The sequence below is a fragment of the Phyllostomus hastatus genome, unplaced genomic scaffold, assembly GCF_019186645.2.
Source record: "Phyllostomus hastatus isolate PE091 unplaced genomic scaffold, TTU_PhHast_1.1 phas_contig_34, whole genome shotgun sequence".
Taxonomy (NCBI): Eukaryota; Metazoa; Chordata; class Mammalia; order Chiroptera; family Phyllostomidae; genus Phyllostomus; species Phyllostomus hastatus.
Genome location: NW_025333857.1, coordinates 11022516 through 11045756, shown reverse-complemented (window position 1 = coordinate 11045756; position 23241 = coordinate 11022516). Strand labels below are relative to the sequence as shown.

Sequence of the window (23241 nt, the reverse complement as noted above, 5' to 3'; positions counted from 1 at the left end):
CATTATACTCACTCCATTGTCTTATAATTAACTCTCCTCTGTTAACTGTGAAACCTTCCTGAGGGCAAATATAAGACTATGTCATTATTCTTTGAACTAATAATGACTGGCAGATTTCTAGGTGCTCTGTAAGTGTTGGATTTATACACGTGAGGCTCACAGACTGGTGGGCCCAGGCAGTGGGTTGGAGCATTCCTTCTAATATATAATATATACATAGTACCATCATGCAAGGTCATGATAGGATACCATTGTCTAGAGTAATCCAATGCCTGAGTTACACTCGCCACACCAACTTCATTCATGTTTTCCTACTCTTGAAGTTTTTACAGTATCCTATAGATGTATTTTACAGTATCCTATAGATGTAGTTTCTTAGAACACCACTTGAGTCCATAACTTAAGTTTTAGATAGAATTTCTAAGCAGTATAACGTGGTATAGGAAGTTTTAAAGAGATATAGGGAACCTTGTAATCATCTCCCAGTCAGAAAATCCATGTGGCATCTAAATGAATAGCCAAAAATATACATCATTATCCTTTCTTCTCTCACCTAGGATTGCACTTTCAAAGGTAGGATTAGTATTTACTAAATAAATCTTTCATCAACTATGTTAGAAACCAAAAATAAATTTACAGTAAACACATTTGTTTAATGACATTTCTCTTATTAAATAGATAGGGATACTTTTTAAGGGATGTTGCTGCTAATTTGACCAATGTGTCATTAAGCTTCTTTAAGAATCTCTTTTTCAATGCTTTAATTGACAGGTAATTTAGCTTTTGGTTATTTTCATTTTAAAGGAATATTGTTTTGGGATTTGGGTGTATTTATTCTAATGAAATTTGTCCAGATATTCATAAGGAAAAAAAGATTATTAATAGACTTTGGTTTATTTACTGATAAGCTTCTATTGACTTACTCTTTTCCTTTAAATTCTCAGGTGTTAGGATATGCTATCTAGAGCCTTTTGGAAGTTCTAAATTATTTTATATTAATTTACAAAAAAATAACTGCAGTTGCCTCATTTCTACTTTTGCACTATGAGATTATTCTTTGCAGTAGAAATTATAATTCTGATTGCATTTTCAGCAGACTGTTGGTTTTCTTGATTTAATTTTAGAGTAAGTTAACTTAGCAGTTTTAAGTTGTTGTTTAGAAAGAAGGTGGATACCGGTGTAGGAACTTGAAAGGCACCAGTGGTATACCAGGAAAAACTGAAGTGCCTGGCATCAATAGGCTCTTCTCCCAGACAGAAAGGCAGGCAGAGGCCATTGTCCCTTTTCTGAGCCCTCCCTCCAGAGAGCCTCAGAGCTGACAGGCAGGTACCATATCTGAGACTCCATCTACCTGGCTAACACTGTTTTCTCTGCCCTTAAGATCCCCTGAGACTCTACCACCCACCTTACAGGGTCACTCACTGTTATGATGACTTTTCACTATGAATGGCTTGTCTAGGCTCTTGCTTCACTACTTCCTAAATCCTGTCAAACAAGCAACAGCTGGCCTCAGTGAGCCCCCAGTTCCTCAGCCCCCATACCTCTTGCTAAGTGGCCACAGACCCAGCACTTGTAGCAGCCAGCCTAAATTCACAGCTTGGCTTTGCTTGGGAATCTCCAAGTCCAACACAAATAGCATCCATCTCAGATTGCTTTATAGCTCTACTAGGTGGCCCTGGGCAGAACACAGGTGGGAGCTGATCTTGGCCTATACCCCAGGAAACCCCAGAGCCTGGGTATCCAGTGGGCAGCTATAGATCATGTTAAAGCATAACACCCTGCCCCTGTACACCTGATCTGCTATAGAGGGTAGAGGTTGGTCAGTGGTTACAGCCAATCATTGGCAGCTGACTGGCCTGGGTAAATCATTCCCATTGACCTGCTAACAGCAATCAAGGCTCAACTACAAGAGGAAGGTATACTCAGACCAAACAGAGGGTACACCTCAAGTATCCAGCTTGGGTGATAGGGGAGACTGTGCCACTGGACTTTACAAGACACCTACTACATTAGGACATGCTACCAAGACAGGGAGTCATGCAGCTCTACCTAACACATAGAAACAAACAGAGGGAGGCTGCCAAAATGAGGAGACAGAGAAACATGGCCCAATTGAAAGAACAGATCAAACTCCAGAAAAAGAGCTAAACAAAATGGAGATAAGCAATCTATCAGGTGCAGAGTTCAAAACACTGGTTATAAGGATTCTCAAGGAACTTAGTGAGGATGTCAACGGCATAAAAAAGAATCAGTCAGAACTGAAGGATACACTAATTGAAATAAAGAACTATTTACAGGGAAACCACAGTAGAGTGGAGGAAGCCTAGAATCAAATCAATGATTCGGAACATAAGGAAGCAAAAACAAAACAAAACAAAACAAAACAAGAAAAAACAAACAAAAAAACCCCAAGCCCAACCAATCTGAACAAGAATAAAAAAAGAATAAAAAAAATGAGGATAGTGTAAGCTACCTCTGGGACAACTTCATAGGGGTGCCAAAAGGAGAAGAGCAAGAGCAAGAAATTGGAATCTATTTGAAAGAATAATGAAAGGAAACTTCCTTGATTTGGTGAGGGAAATAGACATGCAAATCTAGGAAGCACATGAAGTCCCAAACTAGATGGATGGATGCAAAGAAGCCCACTCCAAGACACATCATAATTAAAATGCCAAAGGTTAAAGATAAAGAGAATCTTAAAAGCAGCCAGAGAGAAGTAGCTAATTATCTACAGGGGAGTTTCCATGAGAAACTTTGCAGATTAGAAGGGATTGGCAAGCAATTTTCAAAGTCATGAAAAGCAGGGACCTATAGCTAAGATTGCTGTACCCAGTAAAGCTATATTTGGAATTGAAGGGCAGGTAAAGGGCTTCCCAGACAAAACCCTCCCCCCAAAAAACTAACAACCTAAAGACTCATCATCACCAAACTATTATTACATGAAATGTTAAAGGGACTTATTTAGGAAAGAAGATCAAAACTGTGAACAATAAAATGGCAATAAATACATGTCTATCAACAACTGAATCTAAAAAACAAACTAAGGAAACAAGAAGAACAGACAAAATCATGGATACATAGTGTTCTGTTGGTTGGGTAGGTTTGGGGGAATGAGTGAAGAGGTGAGGCAGTTAAGTACAAATAGGTAGTTACAGAATAGCCATTAGGATGTAAAGTACAGTATAGAAAATGGAGTAGCCAAAGGACTTGCACACATGACCCATGGACATGAAGAATGGTATGGGGATTGCCTGAGGGAGTTGGGGGTCCTTGGTGGAGGGTGGCAAAGGGGAAAAGAATTCAGACAATTTTAATAGCATAATCAATAAAATATAATTTAAAAAAGGAGGTAGATAATTTAATAATCTAGTGATTTGTAACTATGCAGAGGAGGCTAAATGTTGTGGAGATAGCTTGTAATCTATCTTTTTCTGTGTTAGGAATTATTGATTAGACTAGCTGTTTGCATTCTTTTTTTAAAGATTTTGTTTATTTTTAGACGGGGAAGGGAGAGAGAGAGAGGGAGAGAAACAGGTGTGTGAGAGATACATCAATTGGTTGTCTCTCGTGCGCCCCCTACTGAAGACCTGGCCTGCAACCCAGACATGTGCTCTGGGAATTGAACCAGCGATCCTTTGGTTTGCAGGTCCATGCTCAATCCACTGAGGTACACCAGCTATGGCAATTTTTAGTCTTAAGAGTGACAAAATATTTTTATTTTCTTCCCCTGTTCCCTTTTATTTTATTTATTTTACTATTGGGAACCCAGCTGGTGACCCTTTGTTCATAGGCTGGCACTCAGTCCACTGAGCCATGCCAGTGAGGGCTGCATTCATTTTTAATAGTATGTAGATGTCTGGAAATAACAGTAGATCATTATGCAAGGTTTTAGAGTGGCGTTATTTTATGATTAAGTTCTGCATTCATTTGTAGAAGGCCCTGTAATGTTAAAACTTCACTTTCATGGAACTGAGATTTGTGTAAATTGACAGTGATGTCATGGTCTTTAGACCTGTATACTTCAAGGTTATGTAGTCTAACATGTTTTTTCACATGAGGGAACTAAGGAGAACAACATTAAATGACTTGTTCAAGGTCACATGGCTAGTGAATGGCAGAATGGGACCGAAAGCCTCAGTTTTTTATTCTTATTCCAGGTCTTTTCTTGTCACTTCTCTCTTAATGGTAAACAGAAATATGAAAGATATATATGTACATACATATACCCTTGGTTACATTTTTAAATATTCTTAATCACATTGGAATTTCTGGTTATGTTTTATTATTTTCTTTTTTCTCATAAGCCCTGTCAATTTCATGCATACTGAAGTTATAGTTAATCATTAGATACCACATAGGAAATGGAGTATTCAAAATTGGGACAGATTAAGCCAAGGAAATTTCTAAACAGTGTAATACTATATTGTCCTTCAGAAAGTTCAACATTATGCTCCTGATGTCAAGTAATAACAGTAACTTGGAAATATACTTCTCTATATGAATCTTGCATTTCACCTTCAGCATCTCAAAGTAGGAGAAAACTAATAAGCTGGTAGTGGATATTCTTGACACCTGGATTGTATTTCTTCTTTGGGAAAACATTGTTAGAGAGATGGGAAAACTGTTGCTAAATCTCTTTTCTGGAAACCTGTGCTTCATAGTCTAGCTCACAATAAATCGCTTGCTTGATCTGTGAAACTGCGTTTAGTTTTCCAAAGTGGATGGTATGGTAAAGATATGTTTCAGTAATAATTATGAACTCAAAAAAGCCCTTCTTTTGTTTTTTATAGATTGTATAAGTATTTGTGCTATTGAGGAAAAAATATACGTATAGATTGTAAGCTCCATCAGAACAAGGATTTAATCTATTTTTGTTTCTGGTACATAGAAGAGTGAATGATATATAGGTACTAAGCACATATTACCCAGAGAATAAATAATTGAATAAATTAATTAAATCTTACTGATTTGGTAACTTTAGGGCTTTTATTAATGGTGATGTTTTAAAGTCACTTTGCTGTAAAATGAATAGTATTATAAAATTACATGGTCAATCATAATTTGCTGATTCGCTGAGTTGGTTGGGTGTCATTCTGCAAAGTGAAAGGTTGCTGGTTTGATTCCCAGTCAGGGCACATGCCTGATTTCTCTCTTGCATCAATGTTTCTCTTTCTCTTTCTCCCTCCCTGCCCCTCTCTCCCTAATAAATAAATAAATACAGAAATAAATAAGTAAATAAATAAATAAATTGTAATGCAAATACCATTTCCTCTATGCAGCAGTGCACTTTGTACCTTTCTTTCAGCGATTTTCACTTTCTGTCCTCTAGTCCAGGGGCAGAACTGATTGCCCCTGTTACATTCTGTGCTTCTTAAGAATAGATAATGCCTGGTTCATCTTTGTAGCTTACCTAATAATTTCTTACGTATAATAAATATGAAAAACAAAATAAAGTCCTGATACTTAATTGATATGTGTTAATTGTAAAGCTACTCTACATTTAGTGTAACTGAATCAATTAATAACCAAATAAGCACCTCTTTGAAGGCCTACTGTGTATAGTTATTGCTTATACAGAAGTGAACAGAAACCCAAGGTCCATGCCCTTGTTCATCTAACAAGGGATAGAGGCATTAAAAAAATGATGATGAAGTCATTGTCCTGTGGGAGCACAAAATAGGGCTCTGACCTAGGTTAGGTATCAGGGAAGGCCCTCAGGAAGTGCTTTTAAAGGAGAGACCTGAAAGATGGTAGAAATTGGGTAGAGGAAGGAACAGGGAAGGGAGCAAGAGAACAGTATTACAGACAGAGGGAACAGCAAGTGAGAGGGAAGCCTGATGACAGATCTGATAGCTTAGTGTTCAGTGGAGAATGGAGAAGAGCAAAAAATAAGGCTAGAAAGATAAGCAGTGGTCAAAATATGAAGGGTTTGTGAATTGGGCTAAATATTTTATCTTAAGTGTAAACTCTTTTAAACTAGTTAATGACATGATGAAATTTTTATATTTGAAAGGTCATTTTGGTATTTGAGTGACTTTCAACTTGGAATTATTGGGATATATTGAAATCTAAAGATCCAAAAGATTGTTAAGGTCTTCCTCTTTTGAATGGCAAAAGCTTAAGTAGATGGCCTTGGTAAATTACTTCACCTCTCACGGCCTTAGTTGCTGCATAATGTAATACAATATTGGGCTGGCCAAAAAGTTTGTTTGGTTTTTCCATAAGCTGACTTTAGTGGTGCTTAGTTGTTTATAGGTTCATTCAAAACAATTTTATTAGATTGTATTGTGAGAGCTGTGCATTTAAAAGAAAACTTATCGAAATCAGTGAATTTTTGTGTAGCCATTTTAATATTGAAGATGCAAGAAAATATGCAACATTTTCAGCATATTATGCTTTATTATTTCAGGAAAGGTAAAAATATAACTAAAACACAAAGACTTGTGCAGTTTATGGAGAAGGTGCTGTGATTGATCAAAAATGTCAAAAGTAGTTTGCCAAGTTTTGTGCTGGAGATTTTTCACTGGATGATGCCTCACGGTTGGGTAAACCGGTTGAAGTTGATAGCAATCACATCGAGACATTGATTGAAAACAATCAACCTCATACCAGTTTGAGTGTGTGGGAGATAGCCAGCACACTCAAAATATTCAAATCAATAAAGTTATTGTTGAAAATGAAAAATGTGTTTTATTTTACGGAAAAAACTAAATGAACTTTTTGGCCAACCCAGTGTTTTTTATTTTACAGAGTTGTGTTGAAGATCAAATTACTTTAAAAGCATGAAGTACAGTTACTTGTACTCCATGTTAACAAGTTCACAAGTAAATATTAACTGTTACAATCTTCTTGGGTTGTCACTATGGCTTTGTTTCACATAGAATCACAACTATAGAGTTTTTAAAAAAATGTATACCTGTGGTATATTACTGGACAATGGGCCCTAACGTCTAGAAGTCTAAACAGGTTCTCAGATGATTCTGCTGTTCACCAAAGACTGAGGTGTAGATGCTATTCTAGTGTGCAGGTAGAGACTCTCCTATTCCTGGCCATCCGGCTGATGGTCTCCAGGTACTGAGTCATTTTTCTCCAGTGGAAAAAGAACTGTTTGGCCTGGGTCTAGGTAAGTTATGATGTAATAGAATTATGAAAAAAAGTCAAACTTGGTGATAAAATATGATAGGTCATGAACTAGTAGTTGATATTTCACTGCTTGATACTCTTTAACTCAGTGGTTGGCTTCTGTGTTACAATTTTTGCAGGTCAGAAGTTTCGTGTGTCCAAATAATGGCACCATTCCTATGGTATCTGTATTGTGAACCATTCCAGTTACAAGAATATGCTAAACTCAGACTAGCCCTGCTAAAAGTCTTACTTCAACCCCAGGAGTCTTGTGGCAAAGAACAGCCATCAGTATTGGAACAACAGATACTTCAGCTGTGCTGCGACATGGTTCCATGTTTACAGGTAAGGCCTTTCATCCTCCTTCGTTCATACAGCATCAGCAAGTGTTAATTGTTCTTGTCATACAATTAGTAGAACCTGTGTGGCCTGGCCAACTGAGACACAATCCTGGCTCTACAAACGCTCCCTGGCTTTTAGGAAGTGAATCTAGATTTAACATTAATACATTTATAACATTAACTAGATTCACAGTTATATAAATCAGCATAGTCCATTTTAGGATTAGTAGGAATGAAAACTTTTCTTTGTTTAAGAGGCTTCACAGGGAAAGGAAATCTTGAGTTGAATTTTTCCTTGTGCAGGACACTGAATTATAAGGAAAAAAAAGAGAGACCTCTTTGTGTAAATTAGAAAAAAGCATATCTCAAGGCCCATGCAGTCCTGGACACAGGGCTTGACCAGAGCGGTGCTGGCTGAATTTCAGTTTCCCCATGTCCCCTTACAACATGTGTGGTGACTCTGATGGATCGTGCTTTAAAAGAAGCCCATGGTGTAGTAAGAGAATTAAAACAAGTATATAAAGTCTCATAGTTTAAAAGTAGTTGGATGAAAGATGTTTAACAGAGGTATGGATAAAATGCCTAGGGAATTCAAGGGAGAGATAAATATGAGCTAATGTCTCTGTAACTGAAGATTAAAAAAAGACAAAGAAATCTCCAGTTGGCAGTGTGTTATGGTTTTAGTGTAGTGATTCATTTATCAGGCCATCCCATCCCATCATTGAGGTTTGACCTTTGCCTAGAATCTGAGCCCATGCTGCTTAGCTAATGGAGAGAATCTGTGAATATTTTTCAAAGTGATCACTTGGGGTCACAGATGACCTGTTTTAAGTTTGTGTTAGCAAGGAATGGCTCCAGTGAACCTTTCCTCTGTGGTCATAAATTGGCTTTCCTGTAATCAAAGCATAGAAAAGTTAATTAAAATGAATTCTCTTGTGGCTTTTCCAAAGATTTTGTTTTGTGTGGACAGTAAAGCAATGTATAGGCAGAACATCTTAAACAAGGGTACACTTCTTCACACTACCCTGTTCTCTGCTCTTTGAGAGATGTTTGTCTTCATCTTTGTGAATCTATATTGACAAGCCTAAATACTTCTGGAAGTGAGCTCTGTAGAGTGTTTTTGGGAATCTGTGGCTTGTTAATATAGTTGAGATAGTTGAAGAAGAAAAGGGATACATCATTTGAAACAAATGAAACAAGCAGCATAAACATCTAATCACTTAACATATCGGCTTTATGATAATGAAGAGTATGAGCCTTGGGAAAGATCTTAGCAGCAGTATAATCCATTTTCCCACTGATTACAGGTATTTCTTATACTCTTTAAAACACAACCATCCCATGAAAAATGAAATATTTTAGTGACAGGAAGTGTATTATTTTGCAAATAACCATTTTTCTTTTTAAAAATATTTTATTGATTATGCTATTACAGTTGTCCCATTTTCCCCCTTTAATCCCCTCCACCCTGCACACCCTCTCCCATTCACATCTCCCTGCCTTTAGTTCATGTCTATGGGTCATATATATATAAATTCTTTGGCTTCTACATTTCCTATACTATTCTTAACTTCCCCATTTCTATTTTCTACCTACCATCTATGCTACTTATTCTCTGTACCTTCCCCCCTCTCCCAACACCCACTCCCCCACTGATAACCGTCCATGTGATCTCCATTTCTATGATTCTGTTCCTGTTCTAGTTTGCTTAGTTTCTGTTTTTGTTTTTGTTTTTGTTTTAGGTTTGGTTGTTATAACTGTGAATTTGTTGTCATTTTACTGTTCATATTTTTGATCTTCTTTTTCTTAGATAAATCCTTTTAATATTTCTTATAATAAGGGCTTCATAATGATGAACTCCTTTAACTTGACCTTATCTGAGAAGCACTTTATCTGCCCTTCCATTCTAAATGATAGCTTTGTTGGGTAGAATAATCTTGGATGTAGGTCCTTGCCTTTCATGACTGAATACTTCTTTCCAGCCCCTTCTTGCCTGCCAGGTTTCTTGTGAGAAATCAACTGATAGTCTTATGGGCACTCCTTTGTAGGTAACTGTCTCCTTTTCTCTTGCTGCTTTTAAGATTCTCTCCTTACCTTTAACCTTGGATAATGACATTATGATGGGCCTTGGTGTGTTCCTCCTTGGGTCCAACTTCTTTGGGACTCTCTGGACTCTCTGGACTTCCTGGAAGTCTATTTCCTTTTCCAGATTGGGGAAGTTCTCCATCATTATTTTTTCAAATAAGTTTTTAATTTCTTGCTGTTCCTCTTCTGCTTCTGGTACCCCTATGATTTGGATGTTAGGAACCTCCAGGACATCTTTAAGATGTCCTGGAGGTTCCTAAGCCTCTCCTCATTTTTTTTGGATTCTTGTTTCTTCATTCTGTTCTGGTCACATGTTTTCTTTCTTCCTTCTGGTCCACACCGTTGATTTGAGTCCCGGTTTCCTTCCCGTCACTGGTGGTTTCCTGTACATTTTCCTTAGTTTCACTTAGCATGGCCTTCATTTTTTCATTTAATTTGCCACCGTATTCAACCATTTCTCTGAGCATCCTGATTACCAGTGTTTTGAACTGTGCATCTGATAGGTTGGCTATCTTTTTGTTGCTTAGTTGTATTTTTTTGGAGCTTTGATCTGTTCTTTCGTTTGGGCTGTTTTTTTTTTTGTCTTGACATGCCTGTTACATAGTGAGGGGCAGAACCTTAGGTGTTCACCAGGGTGGGGCAATCCACATCCCTTCGTTGTGACACTGTATGTGGGGGAGGGGTCCGTGAGGGAACAGTGCCCCTTGCTCAGTTCTCTGCCAGATTTCAGTCACTTCCCCCACTACCCACAATCAAACTGGGCCCTTCTGGTGCTGATTCCTGGTGGGTTGGCTTGTTTACATTCTAGGAGCCTTTGGGTCTCTCCAATGAACTCTCCTGTGAGGCTTGGAGTTTCTCCTGCTCCTGCCTCAACCCCACAGGTACTTTCATTCAGAGTTTTTGAGGCTTTATTTCCCTGAGCTGGAACCCTGGGCTGCTTAGTCTGTCTCCTTCCCCAGCTGTTCCTGCCAGTTTATCTGCATGTGAATGTGGGACTGGCTGGTCCGCCAGCTGCCACCTTGCCCACCAGCTGCAGCCTTGCTTGCCCCAGTCCTCCATCTGCCACCTTGCTGCAAGTCCTCTCTGCCTGGCTGCCCATTTCTGCCCCTCCTATGGGTCTGAATGAATGTTTCTTCTTTAGTTCCTTGGTTGTAGGACTTCCACACAGTTCGATTTTCTATCAATTCTAGTTGTTTTTTTTTGTTTTAAATTTGTTGTTGTCCTTCTTTTGGTTGTGTGAGGAAGTACACCGTGTCTACCTATACCTCCATCTTGGCCAGAAGTTCTTCTTCTTTTTTTTTTTTTAAGCAAATACTTCTAATTGACCTGCATTTTCATAAGACTATTAATTAGTCATCATTCTTAGAACAAAACAAACGTTTTAAAAAGCCAATCTGCAACCTATTTTGTGTTTTCTTTTTGCCTGCCTTCTCGTCTTTTCCATCCTTCCCTTCCTTCTTCCTTTCTTCATCAATTTCTTTACTTCTCTACATGAAATGGTGTCCAGACTTTTCACTGACCTTTGGCAGTAATTCTCTACTCTATTGGTGCTCACATTGTGTTACTATGAAATGTTCTTCCTAGAGCTGAATACAGTATTGACCTATACTGAGCCCTTGCAGAGAATCGCAGTAATTAATTTTTTTTTGAAATAGCGATACCACCCTATTGACCTGTGATCAGATGGCAGTCAGTAGAACTCCTATTTCCTTTTCTTTTAATTCCAATTGTCCTTCGATTTAATTTTTTTGGAATTATCTTTATTTGAACTTACCTGTCTTAAGCTTTACTATTGACTTTGGTCCCAGTTGTTCTTTCTTTGTAATTATGATTCTTGTCATTATGTGTGTTACGCATTGTATGTGGTGTATTTCTACATAAAGAGAGAACATTACTTTAAAACTGTCCTTGTTAAGAATTTTGGTAATGGTAAGGATTATAGAGCCTTTTTAGTGATAAGTTGCTGAGGTTACTTTTCAAAATTTCTTTTATTATGGAAAATTTGAAATATGCACAAAATGTCAAATAAACATGAAGATTATCTTCATTTTAAATCCCCTTTTATTTCTTGACAGCCCTTTGCCTCTCTCATTATATATTTGAAAAGAGCTAAATATTTACTGAACCTTCACACTTATTTTATATAACGGTGTTTTCTGCTATATCCTCCCACTTGATCTAACTATATCTTTTTTCTCCTATTTGCTAGGAATTAATTTTTCTCTTTGTGTTAAACTTATAGTCATCTGGGGTTATTATGTTGGTAGTGACTGGTGAAAGGTACAGCTGATCAAGTGTAGGCTTTCCTCTTGATGAGTTTGACAAACACAGGCTCCTGATTGAAGTAGATGGTTTGTTGTTTGTAATCTCTGGGAAATCCCAGTGTGTCTGCTAGAAGGACCATATCCTTAATAACTCCCAAATTTTGATTAGAACAGCTGGGTTGGAATTGAATTGAGATTTTTCAAGAGTATCCAAGTCTTTCCTACCTAATACCCATTGAGAAGATACCCTACCATTTGAATATGCTCTTTTCCTCACACCTGCCAAGAATGGAAATGATGCTCTCAGTTAAGGTTTTCTGAGAAAATACCTTGGCAGATGAAGGACTTAGTAGTGCATTAGACCAACATGCTAACCCTTCACTACCAGGTAATTACGTTGCAATTGTAGAAAAGAGAATTCATTTGGAGAACTCAAAACCAAATTTAATTTTCTTCAAAATGTTGATATTCTTATGTAATTTGTCTTAAGAAATATGTACTTAGAGAAGTTAGAAAAATTAGTGAGAACACTTGGTGCCAGACAGCAGTAATAAAAACAATAACAAGTTGTATTTTGTTTAGTGACAAAAGAATAAGGCGAGGTTGTGTAGTTTAACCCTATTTGAGTTCTGTACATTTCTGCATCTTCCTAAGGCTTTATAGGTTTCAAGAAAAATATTTTATTGTTAACGTTTCTTGTATAGCTTTAAATTATTCTTTGGTTTTTACATTATTGTAATTATCATATAATGACTTTTTTTAAACAGATAAAAGATTTGATACAGACAACAGAAGTGATGCTGTTTATCGAGGAAGTATATTTAAGCCTTTTGCGTCATCCTATTTTCTGGAAAATTCAGCTTACCCAGCTGACCCTTCAGCTGCTGTGTGTCTGTGAAGTCAGCTTAAAGATAACTGGGGAATGCTCATCGTTAATTCACCTTTTGGCACACAGTGTTGAACTTCTGAAGGAGGTAAGAATAGTAAGAAATGTTGATGTCATTTATCACTTAAGTGGATCTTTTATAAAGGAGCTGGGTGGATGTGCCCTTTATATCAAAGGTGTGTTGCTCTAACATGATTAAATCCTAGTACTAATGTACCACAACTATTATTACTTATTGTAAAAATGAATCATTAAATACTCTTTAGAGCAGGGGTGTCAAACTTATTTTTACCAGGGGCCACATCAGCCTTGTGGTTGCTTCATAGGGCTGAATGTAATTTTGGGACTGTATAAATTAAACTACTCCTTAACTAGGGGCAAGGAGCTCTATATTCGGTCGGCCCTTTGAAGGCAACCACGGGGCTGATGTGGCCCCCGGTGGAAATGAGTTTGACACCCCTGCTTTAGAGCATCAGTTAAGGATCTACCACTCTGGCATTTTTTCATTTATTCATATAGAACACAAGTAATTAATATTTATTATATGCCAAACCCTGTAGAATATATAGATGAAAAGGTACATTGTGATCTCAAGGGACTTACAGACATGTAAACAAATAATTGTAAAACAATAAGGTAAATGCTTTTATATATTTAAAGATCACAATTAAGGAAAGTAGTGCATGGGTTTAGATTTGAGAAGTCTGAGTGGGACTTTCCCTAGTACACCCCAGAGGCTGGGAAGGTGTTCCAGCTGCCGGAACAGCATGTGCCCAAACTTGGAAACATGAGAGGGCGTGCAGGCGGGCAGGCATGGCCTCTTCAGAAAACAAAAAGGTGTTGAGTGTTGTTGAAGGATTCAGGTATAGGAGAAAATACTTGAGTATGCATTTTATCTTGTAGGTAAGAGGATGCAGACAGGTGCCTTAATATTTTGTGTGTGGAGGGTCATTCTGATGGTAGAGTAGAGGGGGGTTTAGAGAAGGGCAGCACGCACAGGGCAGGAAGGGAGGAGGGATGCCTTAGACTGCCAGGGCTGCCAGAGCACTATACCACAGACTGGGTAGCTTTAACAATGGAGTTTTTTCCTTCCAGTTCTAGAGACTAGAAAGTTCAAGATCAGGATGTTGGCTGATTTGATTCCTAGCAAAAGCTGTCTTCTTGGTGTGTAGACAGATGCTGTCTTGCTGTGTCCTCACATGGTAGAGAGCAGGAGTGAATTTTCTATTGTTTCTTCTTAAAAGGACACTAATCTGACTGTTAAAGGCCCCACTGTTATGATCTCATTTAAACTTTAATTGGTTCCTTACTCCAAACACTTATATTGGCAGATAGGGCTTCAGCGAATGAATTTGGGGTTAGAAGGACACAATTTAGTTTATAGCAAGGTGCTAATTAGGGAAATGAAAATGGGAAAAGAAAAATATAGCAGATTAAGTCAATAGGCCTTGTGGTTGATTAGATGGTGAAGGAGAGGTCCTTGGTAGAGTTTGAGATTTCTATTTTGTACAACAGGTTAGTGCCATTCACTTTGGGAAATGGTGGCTGGTGTTAGAGGGAAAATGATAAATTTGGTTTGAGATGTGCTTGGTTTGAGGTATGTATGCATCATAAATTATTGGCTGCATGGTTTTAAAATTCTGGATGGAAGCCTAAGCTAAAGGTGTAGATTTGTAGATATTTACTTTGTGATAAGGGTTTTACTGAGGGACTGCATGACAAGGCTTGTGTTGCAGCTGCACAGGCACTGTTGATACTTGGAGTGTGCCGGTGAAGAGGAATCTGGGAAAGTGTGGCTAGAAGATTGTATGACAAACAGAAGGGATGTTTTCATACAGATGGTATGAAAATGAAGGGAAGGGATATCTCAAAAAGGGGGATGGTCAACCGTGGCATGGAGAGAGGATTTAAAGTAAGAGGATATAAAGTCAGTATACTCTTCAGCGAGCCGAAGTTTATTCTTCACATTGGAGGAAGCAGGTTTAGTGGAGTGGTGGTGGTAGCAACCAAACTGGGTTAAGAGAGTGAATGGCAGGTAAGGAAATGGAGAGATTTTCATGAGAGGAGGGAATTGATGAAGGCTCAAATAATTCATTTGTCAATTTGTCAATCTTGTGGTTACAGTGATTTCACATGTGCTGGGACTCTATAGATAATGCTATTTTAGACTGTTATATAATATATTTATGTTGTAGTATTGCATGTATTATCTATTATATATACTGGTAATATGCATTAATATATAGTAATATATATCTGTCATATTATAGAATACCTATTACATATTATATAAATATATATAATATCATATCACATTTAGATATATAATTATACCTATATTATATACCTGTGTAACTATATCATACATAGTTATACCTATTAGGTATATGATAATATATAGAAAATACATAGAAAAATATAAACAGATATTGAATGGATAAATATTATATGGCTAAATTACTAGGAGTTATGTGTTTTAACTATAACTCATATTTTTCTTTAGGTTGTCCTAGATTCATTTGAGTAGTGGACATAATATCAATTATAATTTTGTAGAGTTACTGTAAAATTACTATCATTCTCTGACCATTTTATTGTGTAGCTGCCCCTCTCCCACATACACATTTAGTATATATTTGTTAGGCTTCTATGGCAAACACTTTGCTACAAGCAATTAGGTGAAAACAAATAAGAGTTGTGAAGTTTACCTTCCAGTGAAATGGTTCAAACAAGTGTGCATAAAAATCACTAGGCAGAGTTTATTAAAATGCAAGTGCCTGGGGCTTACCTCTATAGATACTGAATTAGCAGGGCTGAATGGGCCTTAAGTATCTGGTTTTTAAACTAGACCCTCACAAGTAATGCCCCACTTCCCCCACCACATATAAGGCAAACACCCTAGTAAGTATCACAGAGTTTGAACTTTTTGAGCTGCCACAGAAGTTTCCCACAAGCTCCATCCAAATGTTACAGAAAGCCACCTATGCTGTTCTGGAACACCTGTGGGGTTTGATTGCCCGCTGCCAAAAAGTGTGACTCCCGATGCAAAAGTTTGGGAAAAAAGGAAAGGGTTGTTTAAAGGTTATGCAGTTTCATAGTAATGGTGGATTTCTTCCGTTAAGTCCCACTCCCTTTAAAATACCCAGAAAACACATAGTCCTGCCCCACTTTGCCAAACCAGGCCAGTTACAGAATATACCAGTAAGAGGTACCATCTTTCAGAAAAGCAGAAGTCCGTGGCTCAGCATTCCTGGTACACTGTTTAGCATTCCAGGCATCTCCCACTAATGCAGGTATGGCGAGACAGGTTCCAGTAATTCCCAGCTGTATCAGTTCTACCTCTGTGTTCTCCAAGCAGGTTTCCTATCAGGTCTCCTCTTTCCTACTCCAGCTTGTAATCCAAAACTACATGGCATCTCCTTACTCCAGACTGAGTGGCACCTCCTTACACACCACACCTCCTGGCTGAATCCCCCTTATTGGCTGCCTTCCTTATGGCTGCCACTCACTACTGTCCGCATGGCTGGTGGGATGGCCCTTCTATATCCTTTTAAACCTCATGGCTGCTATTTCATGGCTGCCTGCCCTTATTTTAAATGCTCACCCAGAGCTTCATATGTGACCTGATATCCAGCCCCTCCTACAATGAGCTGTTTTTGCCAGTTCCCTGAATCTTTTTACCTTTGTTTGGCTGCCATCTTTAGTCAGGGCAAGAGTACCTCATGATACAGGACATCCGGGTGAGCCAACTGCCCTGGCTATGTCACAAGTCAGTGAATGCTCTTAGAATCATGTCCACATTTCTCCCGGGGCAGCAGCACAATGATTAACTTGCCTTTTGTTATAAAAAATATCTTAATGCTGTATCATGTCCTTCCCCATTCCCCACCATGGGCTACGGTAAATATGCTTTGCTCTTTTTGGGACTCGCCCCCCAGCTCTGCATCCTGTTACATTAATCACAGCCACCTCTGTCCCCTGACCACCCTGACTTCTGTAGGAATATCTTTCTTACATGTTTAAAATAGTTTTAACACCTAAATGTGTGTGCCTACACATAGTATAGTTTTGGCATGCATGATCTTTTAGGTATCTTTTATACTAAAGGTGTCCCCTTCCATGCCCTCCCTTACTTTTTTTCCTTGAAGTATAGAGGGCGAGGCAAAAGTAAGTTTACAGTTGTGAGCATGCAAAACAGTTTATTCTTGTATTATTAATTATTGTATTATTTTCCATATGAATAACCGTAAACTTACTTTTGCCCCATTCTATATGTAGTGAAAAACCTAGCTTCTTTGACTCTGTTTTGCTGCCATCTTTAGTGAGGGCAAAAGTTCCTCAGCCACACACAGGTCTCTCTTTGTCTGGCAGCATCTAGCCCCCTCAGCTCATGGTTGCTATTTTAATCTGCCCCCATGAGTGCCTCCTAACCAGCACTTTTGCAGCTCCCTTCCTTCTGAGTGGGAGGTAGCTGGCCCTAACCTTATCTGGGGCACCCTGCTCGAATTGGGGTCCCTTGCCTGAGTTTCTGGCAATCTCTGGTCTAATGTACCCCATTACATACATTTCCACAAAGCTGGGGATGATGGGGCAGGAGTTCATTTGCAAGTGTGATCACAGGAAGCAGGTGGGAGAGGGACAAGAACAGTGAAATATTGACCATGGCAGAGGCAACACAAATACAGCAGAACCTCAGTTCTCAAACTTCATTCTGGAAAACTGTTGGAGAAGTAGTTTGTTCAAATACTGAATGTCTTTGTTTATTGCCTGAGAGATGCGTGACTGATTATATAGGTATTAACATGAGGGGGTTATTGGGTGGAGAATCAGAAAGTGAAGTTTTGTTGGACGACTGAGATATTTTTTTCTATGCACAACTTGGCTGAGAATTGAATTGTTCCAGAACTGAGGCATATGAGAACTGAGGTTTAACTGTATTATCAGTTTGGCCACTGCTACAAGCAACCAGTTGCTCCATCCCACAGAATATTCTGAGAAGTAGAAAGTATATCTCAGAATCTTCCTGAAGGAAGGGGGAGATATTTGTCCTTGGGCTTCTCTTGCCCAGTTCTCAAACTTTGGCCTGTGGGGCTTTAACTTCCCTGTGCTTCTGCATCTCTTACTGATCTGGGGCAAGGAGCAAGAGTAACTACAGCAGTGGCTGTAGTATTTGAATTGGCACATGTCATGTCCAACACAGGCTTTTATTAAAAGATCTCATGAAATGGTACCATTTTTGGTGTCCATCAAAAATCAATCAATCACATGTGATAGTGTCAACAATAAAAAAAATCACCCATTGGAGGATCTTTCTCCTGCCTTAAGGAGCAAGGAAGGATCCACACTTAACCTATTCCTACTGTACACCAAAAACTTATATTATTCGTAGTCTATAATTAACAGAATTGTACCTGATAAAAATTTTAATACATGCCCTGGCTGGTGTAGCTTAGTGTATTGAGCGTGGGCTGTGAAACAAAGGGTCACTGGTTTGATTCCCAGTCAGGGCATGTGCCAGGGTTGCAAGCCAGGTCCCCAGTGGAGGCCACGAGAGAGGCAACTACACATTGATGTTTCTCTCCCTCCCTTTCTCCCTCCTTTTCCCTCTCTCTAAAAATAAATAAATAAAAGCTTAAAAAATTTTGATACAGGTATATAAAAAATAGAGAAAAAATCAAACAAAAATCTTGTAACCTCTCAGAAGTGTAAGTAGTTTAAGATTATTTAGTTTAATCCTCCACAATTACTTTTCCTTATTTTTGATGTCTTGAATCTCCAGCTATTTTCCTTTCACCCTCTGTTCTGAACAGGCTAGTCTTGTTTATGCCTTCATACCTTTAAGTCCCATCCACTTAAAATGCTTCTAGGCCACTGAAGAACACTGAAAAGCTACACTATGACCCTTTCAGTGACAGCTTGTGTGAAAAGGCTTTCCAGTGATAGCATTAGCATACAGTAATACTTCTGTGTCTGATTCTCTTGGTAGCCACTAAGTTTGAAATTTAAATTCCTGTGCTGGTTTTCTTTTTGTTTTCTTATGCACTTGCAGAGTTTGAAATGAAATTGAGGAAAAGATAATGGGAAAGAATAGTGTGATGGTATATACTATAAGTGTATTTGTTTCAAAATGCATTTATTGTCCTCAAATAGGTAACAGTTGCTTCATGGTTGTTGATGGTATTTTAAAATAATGACTATATAAAGATGCAAAAAACACAAATTAGAATATATTTCATTCAAGAATACTCACAAATTAAATTTTCTCTTTAGCTGGGTTTTTGAAGTTCATAAACAAACACTTTAGAAGATTTTGCAGTTTGATTAATTTCACCTTTTTTTAAAAAAAGATTTTACTTATTTTTAGAAGGGAGGGAGAAAGAGAGGGAAAGAAACATCAATGTAGGGTTGCCTCTCATGTGCCCCCTACTGGGGGCCTGACCTGCAGCTCAGACAATGTGCCCTGACTGGGAATCAAACTGGTGACCCTTTGGTTCACAGGCTGGCACTCAATCCACTGAGCTATACCAGTCAGGGTTAATTTCACCTTTTAAAATGTATAACCCAGATTTATAGATATATATTTATTAATTCGTGCCAGAGTTGATAGCATCTCCAAGATTATAACTTCTGAATGGCTCAGACTGTTTTCTTTCAAGTGTTTCCTTAATGTGGCTCTACCTCACATATCCATTTTATTCTCTTTGCCTATCCTTATGATTTATAGGTATTTCTCTTTTGTAGGCACTTCTGTGAAATTTCAGAATGAAGTAATTTTAGCAACATATGGTGGACCTTTCTTCTTTAGTTCCATAATACACTAATCTTCTCTGTATTTAGAATACTCAAATAACATCTAATGTCATTTGCATCTTATTTATTGGAACTTAATGTGTATATCCTTCTCTTTTTCATTTTGTTCGAAAACTTAGTGAAATTAATAATTTTAACTTTCTATGGTTATTGCTTTGCTGCATTTAAATATGCTTAATAAATTACTGTAATTTATAAATAATCTCTGCCTCTCTGGGTACTAATGTTTCCTTTATTATGATATGATTTATTAAAATTTGTTTAGTGTAATTCATTATGCAAATTATGTAGATGAATCATATCTGTATTAGGTAAGTAGACAACTGAGCTACTTTTCAGAAATGAAATATTCTTAAATTAAGGATTTCAGGTAGTTTTCAGTGGCTTGCAAAGATTCTGTTTTCAAAACTTGCAGATCTATTGTGTTAAGGTATTATTCCTCTAATTTTTTTTTAGCCTATTGCTTTTTGTTCAGATATGATAAGGTTTGAAATTTATGTATGACTTCTTAGGCATTCACCAATTCTTCCTTTAGTAGAGCAGGCTTACTGTAGGTATTTTGCATACAGTCTCCCTTGGTATCCTTGGAGGATTGGTTCCAGGACCCCTGTGGATACTAACCTTAGTGATGCTCAAGTTTCTTACATAAAATAACATCGTTTCTGCAGATAGTGTATGCACATCCTCCTATATACCTTAAATCATCTCTAGACTACTTATAATACCTAGTACAATGTAAATGCTATGTAAATAGTTGTTATAATGTATTGCTTAGGGAATAATAGAGAATAATGACAAGGAAAAAAGTCTGTACCTATTGGGTACAGGTGCAACCATTGTAGGTCTTAAGTACATAGTAAATGTCAACAACAATGTAACATTTTTTAAAAGACATTTTTAATTTGTAGTTGGTTGAATCTGTGAATACGGAGCCCACAGGTATGGAGGACGACTGTAATAGGTTTATAATCTTTCCTGTTGAATATACTCTCCCTGGATACATGTTATAAAGCCATGGCTCTGGGCCTCTTAACAGCTCTTTTTGTTTTCTTCTGTAGGATTTTCCTGTTGAACTGGTCATAATTGGACTAGCTTTACTGCTTCTACAGACTCCAGCAAGTCAGCAGAAGCCCGTCTTAAGTTTCGGTAAATAAACGTATACTCATTAGAGTAAAAAGTAAATGTAACCTGAGTGTTGACAGTAGTCACTTGACCTGTGTATATCCTGTTATGATATAAAATCCTATGTATTTTGAGTTTCTGTTCTGGAAGTTTTGAATTAGTCATTATCAACTAGGCCTTCTTTTTCTTGTCTAATAGGGTTCTATGTGTCAGAACCTACTAAGTATTTTGGCTGTTTGTTAGGGCATTATAGTCTGAATCATGTAGCAATGACATCCATGAATATATTAAAGGACATATCACCTATTAACAGTTGTACAACATACTCAGAATCAATAGCATAAAGCCCTTGAAACAAAAGAAACATTTAACATTTGTATTTGTTTTTTAAAAGTATGTAGCTTTACTATTCAAAACTCTTGCCACATTGGACAAGATTTAATTTATGGTTATTGTATTAAGTTAGCTAGAACACATGAAAGATAACATTCTTCTGACTGTCCAGTGTGATCTGAAGAAAAGTGAGGAATGGGGCTAAAGGGAGGCAAAAATGTTCCATTTAAGAATAATGTGGTAAAGAATCAAGGTGGCAGATTAGCAAGTAAGTCACACCTTTAAATGCAGCTTTTACATTAAAGTTGCCTGGCTTTATTTGGTCCAGTATAGTCTGTGTGGTATTGGATACTCTGTCTAAATTATGTTATATAGAAGCCCTGGCAGGGTGGCTTAGTTGGTTAGGTTAGAGTTTCATCTTGATACACTAAGGTTGTAGGTTCAATCTCTTGTCAGGGCCCATACAAGAAACAACCAATGAATGCATAAAAAAGTGGATCAACAAATTGATCTCTCTCTTCACTATCCCCTTTCCCTCTCTTTAAAATCAATAAAATAAAAAAAATTTAAATTATGTTGTATAGTGGTATGATACATTGATACATTCCCACCCTCATTTTAAAAATGTGCTTGAGGTAATTGCCGATTGTATAGTTTATTATTCTGGGCATTTTAATTCATTATGATTTTGAGGGTGAATTGCTCTTGCATGTAGAGTCTACATTGGTAACGGCTTCAGCATGTGGAAGAGGACCCTTGGCTCTTGGGGTTTGATTGGTTTCTACCCTGCTTTGCCTGTGGGACTTAATGCTCGTTTGTGCCTTCCTCACTCGTCCTTTTGTTTCTTGTAACAGAGCATGTGGCATCCTCCCATGTGTGTAGTTTCCTAGTGCTGCTGCTTCTGATAGCAGTAGGTTTTTAAACAGCTTTATTGAGATGTTATTTATTTACCATGATTTTTACCATTTTAACTGTAGGATAAAGTGTCCTTTCACTAAGTTTACAGAGTTATGCCACCAGAACCACAATTTAGTTTTCAAACATTGCCATCACCTCCCCCCTTGCATATGTCTGTGCCCACTCACAGTTAATCCTCAGTCCCACCCTCTGCCCCAGACAAGCACTGATGTGCCTTCTGCCTATATAAACTTGCTTTTTGTGAATATTTCATATAAATAGATTTTCTTTTTTGACAAAAAGAAATTTCAAAGCTGTAGGGAAGCCCATTTTTAATTCTGAAGCTACACTCTTGTTGTGTTTCATGTGTAACAGGATGCTACAGGCCCAAACACTCCCAACGTGTTGATTTGCTGGATATCAGAGTTTTTGTCTTATAAGCCTGTGTCTGTAGTTGGAAGTTAATTTAGTTAGATTGAATAAATCATATTGGAAATTACTAAGCTAGCATGTCTTGTTGAAAAGTAAGGAAGAACTATTGTTTACTATTTTGGGGACAAGTATTTAAAGAAGTAGAATAACCAAAAGTATATTGATTAGTTCAAATTTTAAAAATGTACTGCATAAATAGTATTATGCCTCTTAATTATTATCCCCAGCCTTGACTATAAATTTATACAAGTGCCTGGAAGATTTATAATATAAAATATATAAATATTTGTATTATATGCATTTCCTGGTTTGTTAAACATAATGAATTTTCATGATGTCTCAGAGACGATTATGTATTAAAACTAATATTTAGGGAAAAATGTAAATAGTGTTAGAGAAGCAGAGAAACTGATGTACACTATGAAGTATATCATACTGTATTTGTACTTCATACCATATTCAGGTTTGACTTCCAGGTGGTTTAATAACAAATGCTGGCAACTCACATGATTTAAGGTTTGTAGAATTTTTTGTTTTGTAGTGGGCATATCAGTTCATTGCTTTGATAATTATAGCTTGGAAGTCTATGAATAACATCACTCAGTAAATCAGGGTCCATTTGATAACCATGAAAAAAGTTCATTTATGCTTTAACTCATTCTGTCTAGGGGAGACCATACATTTAACTAAGTCATCATACATTTGCTCATATTGGTTCTGATGTGGAAGTTGAGTTTCCATATTAAAAAAAATCATTCGTAAAATTGGGTTTGACTGTTATGCTGTTCATGAACTTTGAGACTTTCCTGATTTGCTTCTTAGTAATTGAAGTGGAAAGATAACCCTGCTTCAGCTTGTTTATTTACTAATCTCGTCATATAATTCTCAGTTGGGCTTGTAAGGGAAGCACATACATCAGTCTCGCTATCCACTGACTGGAAACTCTGTG

At 37.5% G+C, this 23241-nt stretch overlaps 1 protein-coding gene across 4 annotated transcripts in view; it reads left to right on the top strand.

Moving 5' to 3' along the window:
- FOCAD (focadhesin) overlaps positions 1 to 23241 on the top strand; it is a 310882-nt gene that overhangs the window by 74590 nt on the left and 213051 nt on the right. For all 4 annotated transcript variants that reach the window (XM_045840183.1, XM_045840184.1, XM_045840185.1 and 1 more), the window contains 3 exons: positions 7263 to 7467; positions 12580 to 12786; positions 20567 to 20654. In XM_045840183.1, the coding sequence (XP_045696139.1) occupies positions 7263 to 7467; positions 12580 to 12786; positions 20567 to 20654 (500 nt within the window). The remainder of the gene's footprint in view (positions 1 to 7262; positions 7468 to 12579; positions 12787 to 20566; positions 20655 to 23241) is intronic.